The 22,323-nt window shown below is 48.9% G+C and overlaps 1 protein-coding gene across 3 annotated transcripts in view; it reads left to right on the top strand.

The window, feature by feature from the left end:
- Positions 1 to 22,323, top strand: part of QTGAL (queuosine-tRNA galactosyltransferase) — a 187,135-nt gene that overhangs the window by 152,034 nt on the left and 12,778 nt on the right. For 2 of the 3 annotated variants that reach the window (XM_075278158.1, XM_075278161.1), the window contains 4 exons: positions 565 to 700; positions 9,504 to 9,572; positions 11,606 to 11,680; positions 12,585 to 12,678. In XM_075278158.1, coding sequence (XP_075134259.1) covers positions 565 to 700; positions 9,504 to 9,572; positions 11,606 to 11,680; positions 12,585 to 12,665 — 361 coding nt within the window. In that variant the 3' untranslated portion in view covers positions 12,666 to 12,678. The remainder of the gene's footprint in view (positions 1 to 564; positions 701 to 9,503; positions 9,573 to 11,605; positions 11,681 to 12,584; positions 12,679 to 22,323) is intronic. The other variant, XM_075278159.1, reaches the window with a different exon arrangement.

Raw genomic sequence — 22,323 nt, 5'->3', positions numbered from 1 at the left:
GCGGCCCCGGGGGTGGGGAGAAAGCAGAGAACTCATGTTCCTGGCACTGAGCTGCCGCACGGGAGGACTCTGGGAGAACGCCCGGGGCGCCCGTCTTACCTGCTCCCAGGTGAACATTGTGGTCACAGATATCCTCTAACCTCCCACCCTCCATAATTATGGGTAAAACCACCGCTACCTGTTAACGGGGCTCATGAACCAAGTCAATTGTTAAGAGGGTCCTGGGGGAGTGCGGCCCCGGGGGGTACTCCGACTACCGTGGGAATTGTACGTAGTAGGAAACCATGGATGCTTAGGCTAAGAAACAGCGCCAGTCTTATCTGGAGGCTGGGCCTGGTACTGCAGCATTCAGGTGATTTGATGTGAGCTGCAATACCTAACATAGCCTGTAGGGAAGAGTGGCGCTGCTTCTGCTCTGTGTGAGTGTGATCTCTGGCCGCAGGCTGCACCCGGGCCGGGGATCTACGAATGATCATGTTTATGACTGAGAGAGAATCCTAGAATGCGGCTCCAGCCGGTGTCAGTGATTTCCATATCTGACGCCTCTTGTGTTCGTCTTTGTAGGGAGACAATCTGGAGGAATCGTGTTCAGTTCCTTGAGGAGCGAGTCCTGGAGCACTGGACCTCATTCACCATCTGGAATGCCGGCAAGCAGGGGCGCAGGCTATATCGGAGCCTGACCCCCAAGAACAGGGACAAGGTAAGGGGCCGGGGTGATGTCAGCGATGAAGCAGGAAAAGCGCTGGAGTTTAAAGGGACGCTCCGCCTGAATCCAGTCTCCTATTAGCTGAGCAGCCATACTGGTCACAGCATGTGGTAGTCACAGCCCCGCCCTCCGCGCAGGCACTTCCATCACACTATATAATGTACAGAAGGATGTGATTTCCAGGAATCAGGACGTGTCTTCCTCCTCCTCCTCACGTCTTCTGCTCCGCAGGCGTCTTGTCCCGGTCCCTGCAGGCAGTAGAGCGCAGTGCAGACAGGACAGCCGACTCCTGAGAGAAGCCCCTCTGTACATTTCCCAGGTTGTCAGCGGAGATGATGTATGACCACGCTCTGACAGACACACATGTATGTTACCCCTATCACTAGGTCAGCACACCTCTCCTTAAATATTCCGTACTGCTGTGACTCTGCTCCTTCAGCTATGTAACTCTCAGCCTGTATCCTCCTATAAGAACAGCAAGGTCTTTTGCTTAAATACTCTGCACTGCTGGGGACCTTGTTCCTTCCCTAATTCCATAATATTAGCACATTAATTCCCTGAAATACTCTGTGCTCCTGTAACATAGATTGCAGTAGTTTGGCGCAGTGTGAGATACGGTGTGGCAGCTGCTACCCTGTGATCTAGGTGCCTGGTGCGGATACGTTGACACAGTATATAGAGGTCATATGGCTGTACCCATAGCGGAGCTGGGCCAGATGTAAGTAGAGGCTGCTGCGGGGAGAGGGGAGGGGTACAGAGCCAAAAGTGAGGAGATACTGCTGAGGGGAGTTTACAGGGCCAGCTGTGTAGTGATGCTGCGGGGAGAGATTACAGGGCCAGATGTGTAGAAATACTGCTGCGGGGAGATTAGAGGGCCAGATCTGTAGAGATGCTGCTGCTGCTGCTGCGGGGAGAGAGTACAGGGCCAGATGTGTAGAGATGTTGCTGCGGGATGAGAGTACTGGACAGATGTGTATAGATGCTGCCGTAGGGAGATTACAGGGCCAGATATGTAGCGATGCTGCTGCGGGGAGAGATTACAGGGCCAGATGTGTAGAGATGCTGCTGCGGGGAGAGATTACAGGGCCAGATGTGTAGAGATGCTGCTGCGGGGAGAGAGTACGGCGACAGATGTGTAAAGATGCTGCTGCGGGGAGAGATTACAGGGCCAGATGTGTAGAGATGCTGCGGGGAGAGATTACAGGGCCAGATATGTAGAGATGCTGCTGCGGGGAGAGAGTTCGGGGACAGATGTGTAGAGATGCTGCTGCGGGGTGAGAGCACGTGGACAGATGTGTAGAGATGCTGCCGTAGGGAGATTGCAGGGCCAGATATGTAGAGATGCTGCGGGGAGAGATTACAGGGCCAGATGTGTAGAGATGTTGCTGCGGGGAGAGAGTATGGGGACAGATGTGTAGAGATGCTGCTGCGGGGAGAGATTACGGGGACAGATGTGTAGAGATGCTGCTGCGGGGAGAGATTACAGGGCCAGAAGTGTAGAGATGCTGCTGTGGGGAGAGATTACAGGGCCAGATGTGTAGAGATGCTGCTGCAGGGAGAGATTACAGGGCCAGATGTGTAGAGATGCTGCTGCGAGGAGAGAGTACGGGGACAGATGTGTAGAGATGCTGCTGCGGGGAGAGATTACAGGGCCAGATGTGTAGAGATGCTGCTGCGGGGAGATTAGAGGGCCAGATGTGTAGAGATGCTGCTGCGGGGAGAGAGTATGGGGACAGATTTGTAGAGATGCTGCTGCGGGGAGAGAGTACGGGGACAGATGTGTAGAGATGCTGCTGCGGGGAGAGATTACAGGGCCAGAAGTGTAGAGATGCTGCTGTGGGGAGAGATTACAGGGCCAGATGTGTAGAGATGCTGCTGCGGGGAGAGATTACAGGGCCAGATGTGTAGAGATGCTGCTGCGGGGAGAGATTACAGGGCCAGATGTGTAGAGATGCTGCTGCGGGGAGAGATTACAGGGCCAGAAGTGTAGAGATGCTGCTGTGGGGAGAGATTACAGGGCCAGATGTGTAGAGATGCTGCGGGGAGAGATTAAAGGGCCAGATGTGTAGAGATGCTGCTGCGGGGAGAGAGTACGGGGACAGATGTGTAGAGATGCTGCTGCGGGGAGAGATTACAGGGCCAGAAGTGTAGAGATGCTGCTGCGGGGAGAGATTACAGGGCCAGATGTGTAGAGATGCTGCTGCGGGGAGAGATTACAGGGCCAGATGTGTAGAGATGCTGCTGCGGGGAGATTAGAAGGCCAGATGTGTAGAGATGCTGCTGCGGGGAGAGAGTATGGGGACAGATTTGTAGAGATGCTGCTGCAGGGAGAGAGTACGGGGACAGATGTGTAGAGATGCTGCTGCGGGGAGAGATTACAGGGCCAGATGTGTGGAGAGTTGCTGCTGTGGGGAGAGAGACTACGGGGCCAGATGTGTAGAGATGCTGCTGCGGGGAGAGAGTACGGGGCCAGATGTGTAGAGATGCTGCTGCGGGGAGAGATTACAGGGCCAGATGTGTAGAGATGCTGCTGCGGGGAGAGAGTACAGGGACAGATGTGTAGAGATGCTGCTGCGGGGAGAGATTACAGGGCCAGATGTGTAGAGATGCTGCTGCGAGGAGAGATTACAGGGCCAGATGTGTAGAGATGCTGCTGCGGGGAGAGATTACAGGGCCAGATGTGTGGAGAGTTGCTGCTGTGGGGAGAGAGACTACGGGGCCAGATGTGTAGAGATGCTGCTGCGGGGAGAGAGTACGGGGCCAGATGTGTAGAGATGCTGCTGCGGGGAGAGAGTACAGGGACAGATGTGTAGAGATGCTGCTGCGGGGAGAGATTACAGGGCCAGATGTGTAGAGATGCTGCTGCGGGGAGAGAGTACGGGGCCAGATGTGTAGAGATGCTGCTGCGGGGAGAGAGTACAGGGACAGATGTGTAGAGATGCTGCTGCGGGGAGAGATTACAGGGCCAGATGTGTAGAGATGCTGCTGCGGGGAGATTACAGGTTTTATCCACTTATTGTTTTCTTTTCATAATATTTCAAAAGCTGGCCATATGGAAGGAATTATGTCCAGGGGCTGCGGGCCCCATAGGGGGAAGATCAGGTGTGAGGGGGGCCACGTGTCCAGATGATTGGTACATGTCTTGTAGACTCCTCATAGCTTATGTCCTGCCCCTCCAGCACTTTCTACCCCACATTCTGCCCCTCCTGCCCTACGATCTCCATCTTTCCTGTCTCCAGCCCCTCTTCTCCCTGTTTCCCCTTTCTCAGGTTCAGCTTTGGCCCCTCTTGCCCCCCTGGCTGAGCCCATCTGCTTCCACTTTCGGCCGCGCACCTCTCGCCATCCCCTCCAGGTGACCTTTCCTTGGTGTTTGCTTTGGCAGAGCTTGGCCTGCGCTCAGTCACTAAACCTCGGGGCCCCTCTCGTGTGTGCCACGGGGACAAGAGGGTTAAAGGCTCGGAGTGGCATCTTATAGATCCCGGACATGTCAGACACAAAGCGGGAGCCAGGAGGAGCAGCAGAGGGACGTCTGTGCAGATGGCGCCGCACCAGGCCGCGGAGTCTGCGCTGCTACGAGATGATAGTAGCAAAGGCAATACTGCAACCCATCATTGTCAGCAGAGATGGAAACCAAATGGGCGGGGGGCCATATACCGGGCCATATTGGCTCCTTGGCTCATCCCCATTGTTTACACTGCAGGTCAGCTCACTGTGGGCGGGGCTACAAGGTGTATATTCCATTACCAGGTATCGTAGGCCTCGGGTCTGTATCGGGAGGTGGCAGCGCACTGATATCAGTGTTGGATATAAAATACGTCTTTTTACTCCCTAAGGTAGCGCCACCCTGTTAACAGGTTGTGAGTGGTATTGCAGGTCAGCCATGTTTATTTCACAGTGTATGTTGGGAGCCGCTTCTGTGTCAGGGGGATGTAGCAGTGCTGAAAGTGTTAATTCTTGTTGGTCCGCCGCTCAGCCATGTGCAGATCTGGCTCCGCTCCGCCGCCGTGACATTAAATCCGTAAATGCGAATATCCCCAGGAAATGAGGCTGCTGATAGTAACAGGGCCGGTCAGGTGAGGAATAGCTTACATGACGTCAGCGCCCTCTCCAAAGTCGTCTTCCAGACTGTTGGCCGCGTGTCGCCTTGGTGATGGAGTCCACACAAGGCGTTTTACAGGCCCCCTGCACACCTGCTGCGCGACTACACGAGCGCCGAGGAGTCCCCAGTGCACGCAGGAGGGAAGGGGATGATGGCGGGCCGGGGCTGAGCGGATGTGGGGCGCACGTTGTATCCCCCACGTGTCACCGGAGCCCGCACAGAGGCAACCGGCCAAGGGAATGCGCCATCCACTGGTTCACGTGTGTAATTACATCAACATACAAAAACATAAAAGCTGTCAGCAACAGCCAGAGCCGGAATATACAGAGAAAGTAATCACACCTCTACAGATTAGATACACAGCGCAGCAGGTCGTATCACACATGGAGGGATTAGATACAGCAGTACTGCAGTCAGTATCACACATGGAGGGATTAGATACAGCAGTACTGCAGTCAGTATCACACATGGAGGGATTAGATACAGCGGGGCTCTGTCTATATACACTGCTATATTCCCTGCACTCAGTCAGTAACACAGAAAATAAACATGTGCAGCAGACAAGGATATGGAGGTGACTGCAAGGAAAACAGAGCCGAGAGACAAGAAGAAACATCCTCATCTGACCCATAGACCATCCACTGTACAGCGCCACAGCATGGGGGCGTCATTATACTAGTCCAGCCGAACAGAGGAGTAGTGAGCATAGAGGTACAGCAACCATAAACCTCAGCTACTGCAGGATATATATATATATATATATATATATATATATATATATATATATATATATATATATATATATATAGTGAGCGCAGCTCTGGAGTATAATACAGGATAAGTAATGTAATGTATGTACACAGTGACTGTACCAGCAGAATAGTGAGCGCAGCTCTGGAGTATAATACAGGATAATTAATGTAATGTATGTACACAGTGACTGCACCAGCAGAATAGTGAGCGCAGCTCTGGAGTATAATACAGGATAAGTAATATAATGTATGTACACAGTGACTGTACCAGCAGAATAGTGAGCGCAGCTCTGGAGTATAACACAGGATAAGTAATGTAATGTATGTACACAGTGACTGTACCAGCAGAATAGTGAGCGCAGCTCTGGAGTATAATACAGGATAAGTAATGTAATGTATGTACACAGTGACTGTACCAGCAGAATAGTGAGCGCAGCTCTGGGGTATAATACAGGATAAGTAATGTAATGTATGTACACAGTGACTGTACCAGCAGAATAGTGAGCGCAGCTCTGGAGTATAATACAGGATAAGTAATGTAATGTATGTACACAGTTACTGTACCAGCAGAATAGTGAGCACAGCTCTGGAGTATAATACAGGATAAGTAATGTAATGTATGTACACAGTGACTGTACCAGCAGAATAGTGAGCGCAGCTCTGGAGTATAATACAGGATAAGTAATGTAATGTATGTACACAGTGACTGTACCAGCAGAATAGTGAGCGCAGCTCTGGAGTATAATACAGGATAAGTAATGTAATGTATGTACACAGTGACTGTACCAGCAGAATAGTGAGCGCAGCTCTGGAGTATAATACAGGATAAGTAATGTAATGTATGTACACAGTTACTGTACCAGCAGAATAGTGAGCGCAGCTCTGGAGTATAATACAGGATAAGTAATGTAATGTATGTACACAGTGACTGTACCAGCAGAATAGTGAGCGCAGCTCTGCAGTATAATACAGGATAAGTAATGTAATGTATGTACACAGTGACTGTACCAGCAGAATAGTGAGCGCAGCTCTGGGGTATAATACAGGGTAAGTAATGTAATGTATGTACACAGTGACTGTACCAGCAGAATAGTGAGCGCAGCTCTGGAGTATAATACAGGATAAGTAATGTAATGTATGTACACAGTGACTGTACCAGCAGAATAGTGAGCGCAGCTCTGGAGTATAATACAGGATAAGTAATGTAATGTATGTACACAGTGACTGTACCAGCAGAATAGTGAGCGCAGCTCTGGAGTATAATACAGGATAAGTAATGTAATGTATGTACACAGTGACTGTACCAGCAGAATAGTGAGTGCAGCTCTGGAGTATAATACAGGATAAGTAATGTATGTACACAGTGACTGCACCAGCAGAATAGTGAGCGCAGCTCTGGAGTATAATACAGGATAAGTAATGTAATGTATGTACACAGTGACTGTACCAGCAGAATAGTGAGCGCAGCTCTGGAGTATAATACAGGATAAGTAATGTAATGTATGTACACAGTGACTGTACCAGCAGAATAGTGAGCGCAGCTCTGGAGTATAATACAGGATGAGTAATGTAATGTATGTACACAGTGACTGTACCAGCAGAATAGTGAGCGCAGCTCTGGAGTATAATACAGGATAAGTAATGTAATGTATGTACACAGTTACTGTACCAGCAGAATAGTGAGCGCAGCTCTGGAGTATAATACAGGATAAGTAATGTAATGTATGTACACAGTGACTGTACCAGCAGAATAGTGAGCGCAGCTCTGCAGTATAATACAGGATAAGTAATGTAATGTATGTACACAGTGACTGTACCAGCAGAATAGTGAGCGCAGCTCTGGGGTATAATACAGGGTAAGTAATGTAATGTATGTACACAGTGACTGTACCAGCAGAATAGTGAGCGCAGCTCTGGAGTATAATACAGGATAAGTAATGTAATGTATGTACACAGTGACTGTACCAGCAGAATAGTGAGCGCAGCTCTGGAGTATAATACAGGATAAGTAATGTAATGTATGTACACAGTGACTGTACCAGCAGAATAGTGAGCGCAGCTCTGGAGTATAATACAGGATAAGTAATGTAATGTATGTACACAGTGACTGTACCAGCAGAATAGTGAGCGCAGCTCTGGAGTATAATACAGGATAAGTAATGTAATGTATGTACACAGTGACTGCACCAGCAGAATAGTGAGCGCAGCTCTGGAGTATAATACAGGATAAGTAATGTAATGTATGTACACAGTGACTGTACCAGCAGAATAGTGAGCGCAGCTCTGGAGTATAATACAGGATAAGTAATGTATGTATGTACACAGTGACTGTACCAGCAGAATAGTGAGCGCAGCTCTGGAGTATAATACAGGATGATAGTGATTCCCTACTTCTTATTTCTGCTCTGTTGTTACTGGTTTTGATTTACAATACTTCGCTCTGTTGTCTTTATTGCTTTTAAAAGATTTTCAGGTCGCCCAGTAATGTGACCTCAGACAAATATCTAAACAGTGCATGTGATGTGTGACAGATCTGTGGGGTTTATGGAGTGGTGACAACATGTCAGCCCTGAGCTTCTGTAGAGGTCACTGCCAGGACAAATGACACTCAATATACTGAGGAGGAGACACAGGGTCATATATACAAAATATTAACTATCCTATATAAATAGACTAATCTACAGTCACTGTGTACATACATTACATTACTTATCCTGTATTATACTCCAGAGCTGCGCTCACTATTCTGCTGGTACAGTCACTGTGTACATACATTACATTACTTATCCTGTATTATACTCCAGAGCTGCACTCACTATTCTGCTGGTGCAGTCACTGTGTACATACATTACATTACTTATCCTGTATTATACTCCAGAGCTGCGCTCACTATTCTGCTGGTGCAGTCACTGTGTACATACATTACATTACTTATCCTGTATTATACTCCAGAGCTGCGCTCACTATTCTGCTGGTGCAGTCACTGTGTACATACATTACATTACTTATCCTGTATTATACTCCAGAGCTGCGCTCACTATTCTGCTGGTACAGTCACTGTGTACATACATTACATTACTTATCCTGTATTATACCCCAGAGCTGCGCTCACTATTCTGCTGGTGCAGTCACTGTGTACATACATTACATTACTTATCCTGTATTATACTCCAGAGCTGCACTCACTATTCTGCTGGTGCAGTCACTGTGTACATACATTACATTACTTATCCTGTATTATACTCCAGAGCTGCGCTCACTATTCTGCCGGTGCAGTCACTGTGTACATACATTACATTACTTATCCTGTATTATACTCCAGAGCTGCACTCACTATTCTGCTGGTACAGTCACTGTATACATACATTACATTACTTATCCTGTATTATACTCCAGAGCTGCGCTCACTATTCTGCTGGTACAGTCACTGTGTACATACATTACATTACTCATCCTGTATTATACTCCAGAGCTGCGCTCACTATTCTGCTGGTACAGTCACTGTGTACATACATTACATTACTCATCCTGTATTATACTCCAGAGCTGCGCTCACTATTCTGCTGGTACAGTCACTGTGTACATACATTACATTACTTATCCTGTATTATACTCCAGAGCTGCGCTCACTATTCTGCTGGTACAGTCACTGTGTACATACATTACATTACTCATCCTGTATTATACTCCAGAGCTGCGCTCACTATTCTGCTGGTACAGTCACTGTGTACATACATTACATTACTCATCCTGTATTATACTCCAGAGCTGCGCTCCTCCCTGCCTGTTTATCCCATCTCCTGTATATAAGTGATTTCTTGCTGATTCCATTATGTTCTATTCCCTGTATTATTAGTCAGTGACTGATCCATCTCTACGGCGCCACCTTCTGGTGATATCTCAGGTCGTCTGTACATTGATTATTTTATGTTTTTTGTGTTTTTAGGTTGTTGCCTTTTGTGATGTCGACAAGAACAAAATTTCCAAAGGTTTCTACACATTCGAGGAATCTGAGGTGAGATAAATGTTACAGATTGTCTCCGGTCTGATGGGACTACAACTCCCAGCATTCTTCTTCTGGACGTTTCCCAATCACTTTGTACTGACACAAGTCCATGAAGCTGAGGTCTGGGCTGCTGTATCTTTAGAGCTTAGATACGTCTGTAGGGGGCAGCACTGGGGTCCACATCGTGTGATCTGATTGGCTGTCCAGGCTGCCTCCCCCAGTTATCTATTGGACCCTGTTCACTCCTGGTCTCCGGTTTCTGTATCTGCAGTACAATCCTGGCCCCCCTCTATGAGCCGCCTGCTGTATATTGTTATAGAAGTATAGGGGGCGCTGCTGATCGCTTGTGCTGTGTATTAGGATTAGATCACAAGATGCTGCTTTGGGGGTGACTGGAGCATTCTCCTATCCACATGGATGTTTTACTGATTCCAGGGGCCGTCGGAGCTGTAAATAGATAAAGCAGAGAGATCTGGGAAATATCAGGACGGCGGCGGCGGCGAGGACATCAAACCGAGAGTATAAATATAGTATAGAGCGGGGGCGGGGGAGTAATGCACAGCGCAGCAGTCTGTAGGGGTCTGGGGAGACTCCGCTAGTCATTGTGCTGCAGGGACCTGAGAAGCTTCTACTGGAAGGCACACAGCTGCAGTGTAAAGTATAGGGGAGTGCACAGCTGCAGTGTAAAGTATAGAGGAGAGCACAGCTGCAGTGTAAAGTATAGAGGAGAGTGTAGCTGCAGTATAAAGTACAGAGGAGAGCACAGCTGCAGTGTAAAGTATAGAGGAGAGCACAGCTGCAGTGTAAAGTATAGAGGAGAGTGCAGCTGCAGTATAAAGTATAGAGGAGAGCACAGCTGCAGTGTAAAGTATAGAGGAGAGTGTAGCTGCAGTATAAAGTACAGAGGAGAGCACAGCTGCAGTGTAAAGTACAGAGGAGAGCACAGCTGCAGTGTAAAGTATAGAGGAGAGTGCAGCTGCAGTATAAAGTATAGAGGAGAGCACAGCTGCAGTGCAAAGTATAGAGGAGAGTGCAGCTGCAGTATAAAGTATAGAGGAGAGCACAGCTGCAGTGTAAAGTATAGAGGAGAGCACAGCTGCAGTGTAAAGTATAGAGGAGAGCACAGCTGCAGTGTAAAGTATAGAGGAGAGCGCAGCTGCAGTGTAAAGTATAGAGGAGAGCGCAGCTGCAGTGTAAAGTATAGAGGAGAGTAGCTTTAGTACAGAGTATAGAGGAGAGTGCAGCTGCAGTGTAAAGTATAGAGGAGAGTGTAGCTGCAGTATAAAGTATAGAGGAGAGTGCAGCTGCAGTGTATAGAGGCCAGTGTAGCTGCAGTGTAAAGTATAGAGGAGAGCGCAGCTGCAGTGTAAAGTATAGAGGCCAGTGTAAAGTATAGAGTGAAGCTGCAGTGTAAAGTATAGAAGAGAGTGCCGCTGCAGTGTAAAGTATAGAGGAGAGCACAGCTGCAGTGTAAAGTATAGAGGAGAGCACAGCTGCAGTGTAAAGTATAGAGGAGAGCACAGCTGCAGTGTAAAGTATAGAGGAGAGCACAGCTGCAGTGTAAAGTATAGAGGAGAGCACAGCTGCAGTGTAAAGTATAGAGGAGAGCGCAGCTGCAGTGTAAAGTATAGAGGAGAGCGCAGCTGCAGTGTAAAGTATAGAGGAGAGTGTAGCTTTAGTATAGAGTATAGAGGAGAGTGCAGCTGCAGTCTAAAGTATAAAGGAGAGCACAGATGCAGTGTAAAGTATAGAGGAGAGTGTGGCTGCAGTGTAAAGTATAGAGTGAAGCTGCAGTGTAAAGTATAGAGGAGAGTGTTAAGTCTATATCTGTTGCATATATGTATATACCAACAGAGAGCGCAGCTGCAATGTAAAGTATACAGTAGAGCACAGCTGCAGTGTAAAGTATAGAGGAGAGCGCAGCTGCAATGTAAAGTATACAGTAGAGCACAGCTGCAGTGTAAAGTACAGAGGTGACCTCATAGACTCTTCCCCAGCCCTGGGCTCTCTGTAGATTCAGTCTGTGTTGTTCTCTCTTCCAGCAGCGGCCGAAGCCCCGGGTCCCGGTCCTGCACTTTACTGAGGCCAAACCTCCATTTATCATCTGTGTTAAACTGGTGAGTGACTGTGAGAGGCGTCTGACACCAGCGAGGTAATAGCTCAGCCTCTTCCCCCTGGGTTATTGAGCCCCAGTGCGGGGCACGTGCTTATTATCCCTGAGTGCCCAGAAAGGTGCAGGAGATTGTAATTACAGGTCCCGGACCCCGCAGTCATGGCGCCCCCCATAGATGTGGTCGCGGCCGCCCCAACGCCATAAAAATACTTCACAGGCAGCAAATCCCAAGTGATGGGAAGACAACAAAGGCTCCAAAGCCACATGAGAGGGGGCGCCCGCCCTGAACCCCATCACTGATTGTGGCGGGTGTGCGGCTATTTATAGAAGCCCGTCCACATCTGACAGTGGATGGGGGAGGGCGGGGGGGGGGGGGAGGTGTCAGTCTCTGGGCCCCGCCACGCTCCCTGCACGCTCCTCTCATGTGGTCACATTGATGTGTCTGGATCAAAAGAGTGAAAAACAGCCATCACCTGCAGGGGGCGACCTCCGGCACTCACTGGCTACATCTGGTTCCTACAGAACATTCGCCTTATAGCAGATTCTAAATCTTGTCCCCCCCTCCCATGCTTTACCCTGCAGCCATTCTCCTTAAGGATACAATTGTATCCTGCATAGAAAGCTGAACAGTCTGGACCGATACATTGTAACAAACTGTCTAGACAGGAGAGAGATATCTGCGCTGCTGATGAGTATTGTCTGGGCTGATACACAGTAACAAACCCTCAGCTGTGAGAAGTATTAGGTCAGGATGGCTTTACAGACTCTGGATGTAACGTCATAGACTATAAGAGCAGGCTGAGGTCTAGGAGATAGTGAAGGGTTAACCGTTACATATAGCGAGGAGAGGATCCGTCACAATGTATCAGTGCGGTTACTGGCTGTGCTGACTCTTCTCTCCTCTACAGGACCTGACAGGAGGAGGCTTTGAGGACAATCTGCGCTCTCTGAGCCTGAAGGAGGGAGAAGATTATTATCACTTCAGCTGAGGCCACGGCGCAGGTATTACAATGGTGGGCGCCTGCTCACATGTAGCAGATCCACAAACCACCGGTATGTGATAGACACGCTGCACTTTTATTGGCACGTCCCCTGTTGTGCAGTATATGGTGGATCTCCCATGGTGCAGTATATGGTGGTGCTCCTCTGCTGTGTACTATATGGCAAGTCCTCTGTTGTGCAGTATATGGCGGTGCCCCCTGATGTCCCCTGTTATGCAGTATATGGTGGATCTCCTATGATGCAGTATATGATGGGTTGTTATATCGCAGTATATGGTGGATCTCCCATGGTGCAGTATATGGCGGTGCTCCCTTGCTGTGCACTATATGATGGTGCCCCGCTGGTGCTGTATATGGCATGTCCCCCATTGTACAGTATATAGCAGGACTCCAGAGGTGCACGATGTCACATCGTCCTTGGTACAGTATATGATGGGTTGTTATGTTGCAGTATGTGGTGGTGCAGTATATGGTGTCACCCCACAGTACAGTATATATGGGCCCCTCTGATGCAGTATATGGTGTCACCCCGTAGTACAGTATATATGGGCCCCTCTGGTGCAGTATATGGTGTCACCCCACAGTACAGTATATATGGGCCCCTCTGATGCAGTATATGGTGTCACCCCGTAGTACAGTATATATGGGCCCCTCTGGTGCAGTATATGGTGTCACCCCACAGTACAGTATATATGGGCCCCTCTGATGCAGTATATGGTGTCACCCCATAGTACAGTATATATGGGCCCCTCTGATGCAGTATATGGTGTCACCCCGTAGTACAGTATATATGGTCCCCTCTGATGCAGTATATGGTGTCACTCCGTAGTACAGTATATATGGGCCCCTCTGATGCAGTATATGGTGTCACCCCGTAGTACAGTATATATGGGCCCCTCTGATGCAGTATATGGTGTCACCCCACAGTACAGTATATATGGGCCCCTCTGATGCAGTATATGGTGTCACCCCGTAGTACAGTATATATGGGCCCCTCTGATGCAGTATATGGTGTCACCCCGTAGTACAGTATATATGGGCCCCTCTGATGCAGTATATGGTGTCACCCCGTAGTACAGTATATATGGGCCCCTCTGATGCAGTATATGGTGTCACCCCGTAGTACAGTATATATGGGCCCCTCTGGTGCAGTATATGGTGTCACCCCACAGTACAGTATATATGGGCCCCTCTGATGCAGTATATGGTGTCACCCCGTAGTACAGTATATATGGGCCCCTCTGGTGCAGTATATGGTGTCACCCCACAGTACAGTGTATATGGGCCCCTCTGATGCAGTATATGGTGTCACCCCGTAGTACAGTATATATGGGCCCCTCTGGTGCAGTATATGGTGTCACCCCACAGTACAGTATATATGGGCCCCTCTGATGCAGTATATGGTGTCACCCCACAGTACAGTATATATGGGCCCCTCTGATGCAGTATATGGTGTCACCCCACAGTACAGTATATATGGGCCCCTCTGATGCAGTATATGGTGTCACCCCGTAGTACAGTATATATGGGCCCCTCTGGTGCAGTATATGGTGTCACCCCGTAGTACAGTATATATGGGCCCCTCTGATGCAGTATATGGTGTCACCCCACAGTACAGTATATATGGGCCCCTCTGATGCAGTATATGGTGTCACCCCACAGTACAGTATATATGGGCCCCTCTGGTGCAGTATATGGTGTCACCCCGTAGTACAGTATATATGGGCCCCTCTGGTGCAGTATATGGTGTCATCCCATAGTACAGTATATATGGGCCCCTCTGGTGCAGTATATGGTGTCACCCCACAGTACAGTATATATGGGCCCCTCTGATGCAGTATATGGTGTCACCCCATAGTACAGTATATATGGGCCCCTCTGGTGCAGTATATGGTGTCACCCCACAGTACAGTATATATGGGCCCCTCTGATGCAGTATATGGTGTCACCCCATAGTACAGTATATATGGGCCCCTCTGGTGCAGTATATGGTGTCACCCTACAGTACAGTATATATGGGCCCCTCTGATGCAGTATATGGTGTCACCCCACAGTACAGTATATATGGGCCCCTCTGGTGCAGTATATGGTGTCACCCCACAGTACAGTATATATGGGCCCCTCTGGTGCAGTATATGGTGTCACCCCGTAGTACAGTATATATGGGCCCCTCTGGTGCAGTATATGGTGTCACCCCGTAGTACAGTATATATGGGCCCCTCTGGTGCAGTATATGGTGTCATCCCATAGTACAGTATATATGGGCCCCTCTGGTGCAGTATATGGTATTACCCCATAGTACAGTATATATGGGCCCCTCTGTTGCAGTATATGGTGTCACCCCACAGTACAGTATATATGGGCCCCTCAGATGCAGTATATGGTGTCACCCCATAGTACAGTATATATGGGCCCCTCTGGTGCAGTATATGGTGTCACCCCACAGTACAGTATATATGGGCCCCTCTGATGCAGTATATGGTGTCACCCCGTAGTACAGTATATATGGGCCCCTCTGGTGCAGTATATGGTGTCACCCCGTAGTACAGTATATATGGGCCCCTCTGATGCAGTATATGGTGTCACCCCACAGTACAGTATATATGGGCCCCTCTGATGCAGTATATGGTGTCACCCCACAGTACAGTATATATGGGCCCCTCTGGTGCAGTATATGGTGTCACCCCGTAGTACAGTATATATGGGCCCCTCTGGTGCAGTATATGGTGTCATCCCATAGTACAGTATATATGGGCCCCTCTGGTGCAGTATATGGTGTCACCCCACAGTACAGTATATATGGGCCCCTCTGATGCAGTATATGGTGTCACCCCATAGTACAGTATATATGGGCCCCTCTGGTGCAGTATATGGTGTCACCCCACAGTACAGTATATATGGGCCCCTCTGATGCAGTATATGGTGTCACCCCATAGTACAGTATATATGGGCCCCTCTGGTGCAGTATATGGTGTCACCCTACAGTACAGTATATATGGGCCCCTCTGATGCAGTATATGGTGTCACCCCACAGTACAGTATATATGGGCCCCTCTGGTGCAGTATATGGTGTCACCCCACAGTACAGTATATATGGGCCCCTCTGGTGCAGTATATGGTGTCACCCCGTAGTACAGTATATATGGGCCCCTCTGGTGCAGTATATGGTGTCACCCCGTAGTACAGTATATATGGGCCCCTCTGGTGCAGTATATGGTGTCATCCCATAGTACAGTATATATGGGCCCCTCTGGTGCAGTATATGGTATTACCCCATAGTACAGTATATATGGGCCCCTCTGTTGCAGTATATGGTGTCACCCCACAGTACAGTATATATGGGCCCCTCAGATGCAGTATATGGTGTCACCCCATAGTACAGTATATATGGGCCCCTCTGGTGCAGTATATGGTGTCACCCCACAGTACAGTATATATGGGCCCCTCTGATGCAGTATATGGTGTCACCCCGTAGTACAGTATATATGGGCCCCTCTGGTGCAGTATATGGTGTCACCCCACAGTACAGTATATATGGGCCCCTCTGATGCAGTATATGGTGTCACCCCGTAGTACAGTATATATGGGCCCCTCTGGTGCAGTATATGGTGTCACCCCACAGTACAGTATATATGGGCCCCTCTGATGCAGTATATGGTGTCACCCCATAGTACAGTATATATGGGCCCCTCTGATGCAGTATATGGTGTCACCCCGTAGTACAGTATATATGGTCCCCTCTGATGCAGTATATGGTGTCACTCCGTAGTACAGTATATATGGGCCCCTCTGATGCAGTATATGGTGTCACCCCGTAGTACAGTATATATGGGCCCCTCTGATGCAGTATATGGTGTCACCCCACAGTACAGTATATATGGGCCCCTCTGATGCAGTATATGGTGTCACCCCGTAGTACAGTATATATGGGCCCCTCTGATGCAGTATATGGTGTCACCCCGTAGTACAGTATATATGGGCCCCTCTGATGCAGTATATGGTGTCACCCCGTAGTACAGTATATATGGGCCCCTCTGATGCAGTATATGGTGTCACCCCGTAGTACAGTATATATGGGCCCCTCTGGTGCAGTATATGGTGTCACCCCACAGTACAGTATATATGGGCCCCTCTGATGCAGTATATGGTGTCACCCCGTAGTACAGTATATATGGGCCCCTCTGGTGCAGTATATGGTGTCACCCCACAGTACAGTGTATATGGGCCCCTCTGATGCAGTATATGGTGTCACCCCGTAGTACAGTATATATGGGCCCCTCTGGTGCAGTATATGGTGTCACCCCACAGTACAGTATATATGGGCCCCTCTGATGCAGTATATGGTGTCACCCCACAGTACAGTATATATGGGCCCCTCTGATGCAGTATATGGTGTCACCCCACAGTACAGTATATATGGGCCCCTCTGATGCAGTATATGGTGTCACCCCGTAGTACAGTATATATGGGCCCCTCTGGTGCAGTATATGGTGTCACCCCGTAGTACAGTATATATGGGCCCCTCTGATGCAGTATATGGTGTCACCCCACAGTACAGTATATATGGGCCCCTCTGATGCAGTATATGGTGTCACCCCACAGTACAGTATATATGGGCCCCTCTGGTGCAGTATATGGTGTCACCCCGTAGTACAGTATATATGGGCCCCTCTGGTGCAGTATATGGTGTCATCCCATAGTACAGTATATATGGGCCCCTCTGGTGCAGTATATGGTGTCACCCCACAGTACAGTATATATGGGCCCCTCTGATGCAGTATATGGTGTCACCCCATAGTACAGTATATATGGGCCCCTCTGGTGCAGTATATGGTGTCACCCCACAGTACAGTATATATGGGCCCCTCTGATGCAGTATATGGTGTCACCCCATAGTACAGTATATATGGGCCCCTCTGGTGCAGTATATGGTGTCACCCTACAGTACAGTATATATGGGCCCCTCTGATGCAGTATATGGTGTCACCCCACAGTACAGTATATATGGGCCCCTCTGGTGCAGTATATGGTGTCACCCCACAGTACAGTATATATGGGCCCCTCTGATGCAGTATATGGTGTCACCCCGTAGTACAGTATATATGGGCCCCTCTGGTGCAGTATATGGTGTCACCCCACAGTACAGTGTATATGGGCCCCTCTGATGCAGTATATGGTGTCACCCCGTAGTACAGTATATATGGGCCCCTCTGGTGCAGTATATGGTGTCACCCCACAGTACAGTATATATGGGCCCCTCTGATGCAGTATATGGTGTCACCCCACAGTACAGTATATATGGGCCCCTCTGATGCAGTATATGGTGTCACCCCACAGTACAGTATATATGGGCCCCTCTGATGCAGTATATGGTGTCACCCCGTAGTACAGTATATATGGGCCCCTCTGGTGCAGTATATGGTGTCACCCCGTAGTACAGTATATATGGGCCCCTCTGATGCAGTATATGGTGTCACCCCACAGTACAGTATATATGGGCCCCTCTGATGCAGTATATGGTGTCACCCCACAGTACAGTATATATGGGCCCCTCTGGTGCAGTATATGGTGTCACCCCACAGTACAGTATATATGGGCCCCTCTGGTGCAGTATATGGTGTCACCCCGTAGTACAGTAATATATGGGCCCCTCTGGTGCAGTATATGGTGTCATCCCATAGTACAGTATATATGGGCCCCTCTGGTGCAGTATATGGTATTACCCCATAGTACAGTATATATGGGCCCCTCTGTTGCAGTATATGGTGTCACCCCACAGTACAGTATATATGGGCCCCTCAGATGCAGTATATGGTGTCACCCCATAGTACAGTATATATGGGCCCCTCTGGTGCAGTATATGGTGTCACCCCACAGTACAGTATATATGGGCCCCTCTGATGCAGTATATGGTGTCACCCCGTAGTACAGTATATATGGGCCCCTCTGGTGCAGTATATGGTGTCACCCCACAGTACAGTATATATGGGCCCCTCTGATGCAGTATATGGTGTCACCCCGTAGTACAGTATATATGGGCCCCTCTGGTGCAGTATATGGTGTCACCCCACAGTACAGTATATATGGGCCCCTCTGATGCAGTATAAGGTGTCACCCCATAGTACAGTATATATGGGGCCCCTCTGATGCAGTATATGGTGTCACCCCGTAGTACAGTATATATGGTCCCCTCTGATGCAGTATATGGTGTCACTCCGTAGTACAGTATATATGGGCCCCTCTGATGCAGTATATGTGTCACCCCGTAGTACAGTATATATGGGCCCCTCTGATGCAGTATATGGTGTCACCCCACAGTACAGTATATATGGGCCCCTCTGATGCAGTATATGGTGTCACCCCGTAGTACAGTATATATGGGCCCCTCTGATGCAGTATATGGTGTCACCCCGTAGTACAGTATATATGGGCCCCTCTGATGCAGTATATGGGTGTCACCCCGTAGTACAGTATATATGGGCCCCTCTGATGCAGTATATGGTGTCACCCCGTAGTACAGTATATATGGGCCCCTCTGGTGCAGTATATGGTGTCACCCCACAGTACAGTATATATGGGCCCCTCTGATGCAGTATATGGTGTCACCCCCGTAGTACAGTATATATGGGCCCCTCTGGTGCAGTATATGGTGTCACCCCACAGTACAGTGTATATGGGCCCCTCTGATGCAGTATATGGTGTCACCCCGTAGTACAGTATATATGGGCCCCTCTGGTGCAGTATATGGTGTCACCCCACAGTACAGTATATATGGGCCCCTCTGATGCAGTATATGGTGTCACCCCACAGTACAGTATATATGGGCCCCTCTGATGCAGTATATGGTGTCACCCCACAGTACAGTATATATGGGCCCCTCTGATGCAGTATATGGTGTCACCCCGTAGTACAGTATATATGGGCCCCTCTGGTGCAGTATATGGTGTCACCCCGTAGTACAGTATATATGGGCCCCTCTGATGCAGTATATGGTGTCACCCCACAGTACAGTATATATGGGCCCCTCTGATGCAGTATATGGTGTCACCCCACAGTACAGTATATATGGGCCCCTCTGGTGCAGTATATGGTGTCACCCCGTAGTACAGTATATATGGGCCCCTCTGGTGCAGTATATGGTGTCATCCCCATAGTACAGTATATATGGGCCCCTCTGGTGCAGTATATGGTGTCACCCCACAGTACAGTATATATGGGCCCCTCTGATGCAGTATATGGTGTCACCCCATAGTACAGTATATATGGGCCCCTCTGGTGCAGTATATGGTGTCACCCCACAGTTACAGTATATATGGGCCCCTCTGATGCAGTATATGGTGTCACCCCATAGTACAGTATATATGGCCCCTCTGGTGCAGTATATGGTGTCACCCTACAGTACAGTATATATGGGCCCCTCTGATGCAGTATATGGTGTCACCCCCACAGTACAGTATATATGGGCCCCTCTGGTGCAGTATATGGTGTCACCCCACAGTACAGTATATATGGGCCCCTCTGGTGCAGTATATGGTGTCACCCCCGTAGTACAGTATATATGGGCCCCTCTGGTGCAGTATATGGTGTCACCCCGTAGTACAGTATATATGGGCCCTCTGGTGCAGTATATGGTGTCATCCCATAGTACAGTATATATGGGCCCCTCTGGTGCAGTATATGGTATTACCCCATAGTACAGTATATATGGGCCCCTCTGTTGCAGTATATGGTGTCACCCCACAGTACAGTATATATGGGCCCCTCAGATGCAGTATATGGTGTCACCCCATAGTACAGTATATATGGGCCCCTCTGGTGCAGTATATGGTGTCACCCCACAGTACAGTATATATGGGCCCCTCTGGTGCAGTATATGGTGTCACCCCGTAGTACAGTATATATGGGCCCCTCTGGTGCAGTATATGGTGTCATCCCATAGTACAGTATATATGGGCCCCTCTGATGCAGTATATGGTGTCACCCCACAGTACAGTATATATGGGCCCCTCTGTTGCAGTATATGGTGTCACCCCGTAGTACAGTATATATGGGCCCCTCTGGTGCAGTATATGGTGTCATCCCATAGTACAGTATATATGGGCCCCTCTGGTGCAGTATATGGTATTACCCCATAGTACAGTATATATGGGCCCCTCTGTTGCAGTATATGGTGTCACCCCACAGTACAGTATATATGGGCCCCTCTGATGCAGTATATGGTGTCACTCCATAGTACAGTATATATGGGCCCCTCTGATGCAGTATATGGTGTCACCCCGTAGTACAGTATATATGGGCCCCTCTGATGCAGTATATGGTGTCACCCCACAGTACAGTATATATGGGCCCCTCTGGTGCAGTATATGGTGTCACCCCATAGTACAGTATATATGGGCCCCTCTGATGCAGTATATGGTGTCACCCCGTAGTACAGTATATATGGGCCCCTCTGATGCAGTATATGGTGTCACCCCACAGTACAGTATATATGGGCCCCTCTGGTGCAGTATATGGTGTCACCCCATAGTACAGTATATATGGGCCCCTCTGGTGCAGTATACGGTGTCACCCCATAGTACAGTATATATGGGCCCCTCTGATGCAGTATATGGTGTCACCCCGTAGTACAGTATATATGGGCCCCTCTGATGCAGTATATGGTGTCACCCCGTAGTACAGTATATATGGCCCCTCTGATGCAGTATATGGTGTCACCCCGTAGTACAGTATATATGGGCCCCTCTGATGCAGTATATGGTGTCACCCCGTAGTACAGTATATATGGGCCCCCTCTGGTGCAGTATATGGTGTCACCCCATAGTACAGTATATATGGGCCCCTCTGATGCAGTATATGGTGTCACCCCGTAGTACAGTATATATGGGCCCCTCTGGTGCAGTATATGGTGTCACCCCACAGTACAGTATATATGGGCCCCTCTGATGCAGTATATGGTGTCACCCCGTAGTACAGTATATATGGTCCCCTCTGATGCAGTATATGGTGTCACCCCATAGTACAGTATATATGGGCCCCTCTGGTGCAGTATATGGTGTTTACCCCATAGTAACAGTATATATGGGCCCCTCTGATGCAGTATATGGTGTCACCCCGTAGTACAGTATATATGGGCCCCTCTGATGCAGTATATGGTGTTACCCCGTAGTACAGTATATATGGGGCCCCTCTGATGCAGTATATGTGTCACCCCGTAGTACAGTATATATGGGCCCCTCTGGTGCAGTATATGGTGTCACCCCATAGTACAGTATATATGGGCCCCTCTGATGCAGTATATGGTGTCACCCCGTAGTACAGTATATATGGGCCCCTCTGGTGCAGTATATGGTGTCACCCCACAGTACAGTATATATGGGCCCCTCTGATGCAGTATATGGTGTCACCCCGTAGTACAGTATATATGGTCCCCTCTGATGCAGTATATGGTGTCACCCCACAGTACAGTATATATGGGCCCCTCTGATGCAGTATATGGTGTCACCCCACGGTACAGTATATATGGGCCCCTCTGATGCAGTATATGGTGTCACCCCGTAGTACAGTATATACTCTGGTGCAGTATATGGTGTCACCCCACAGTACAGTATATATGGTCCCCTCTGATGCAGTATATGGTGTCACCCCG

This window comes from Leptodactylus fuscus, chromosome 6 (genome assembly GCF_031893055.1).
Source record: "Leptodactylus fuscus isolate aLepFus1 chromosome 6, aLepFus1.hap2, whole genome shotgun sequence".
NCBI lineage: Eukaryota > Metazoa > Chordata > Amphibia > Anura > Leptodactylidae > Leptodactylus > Leptodactylus fuscus.
Note: the sequence above shows the minus strand (reverse complement) of the source record. Positions and strands in the feature narration are given on the sequence as shown.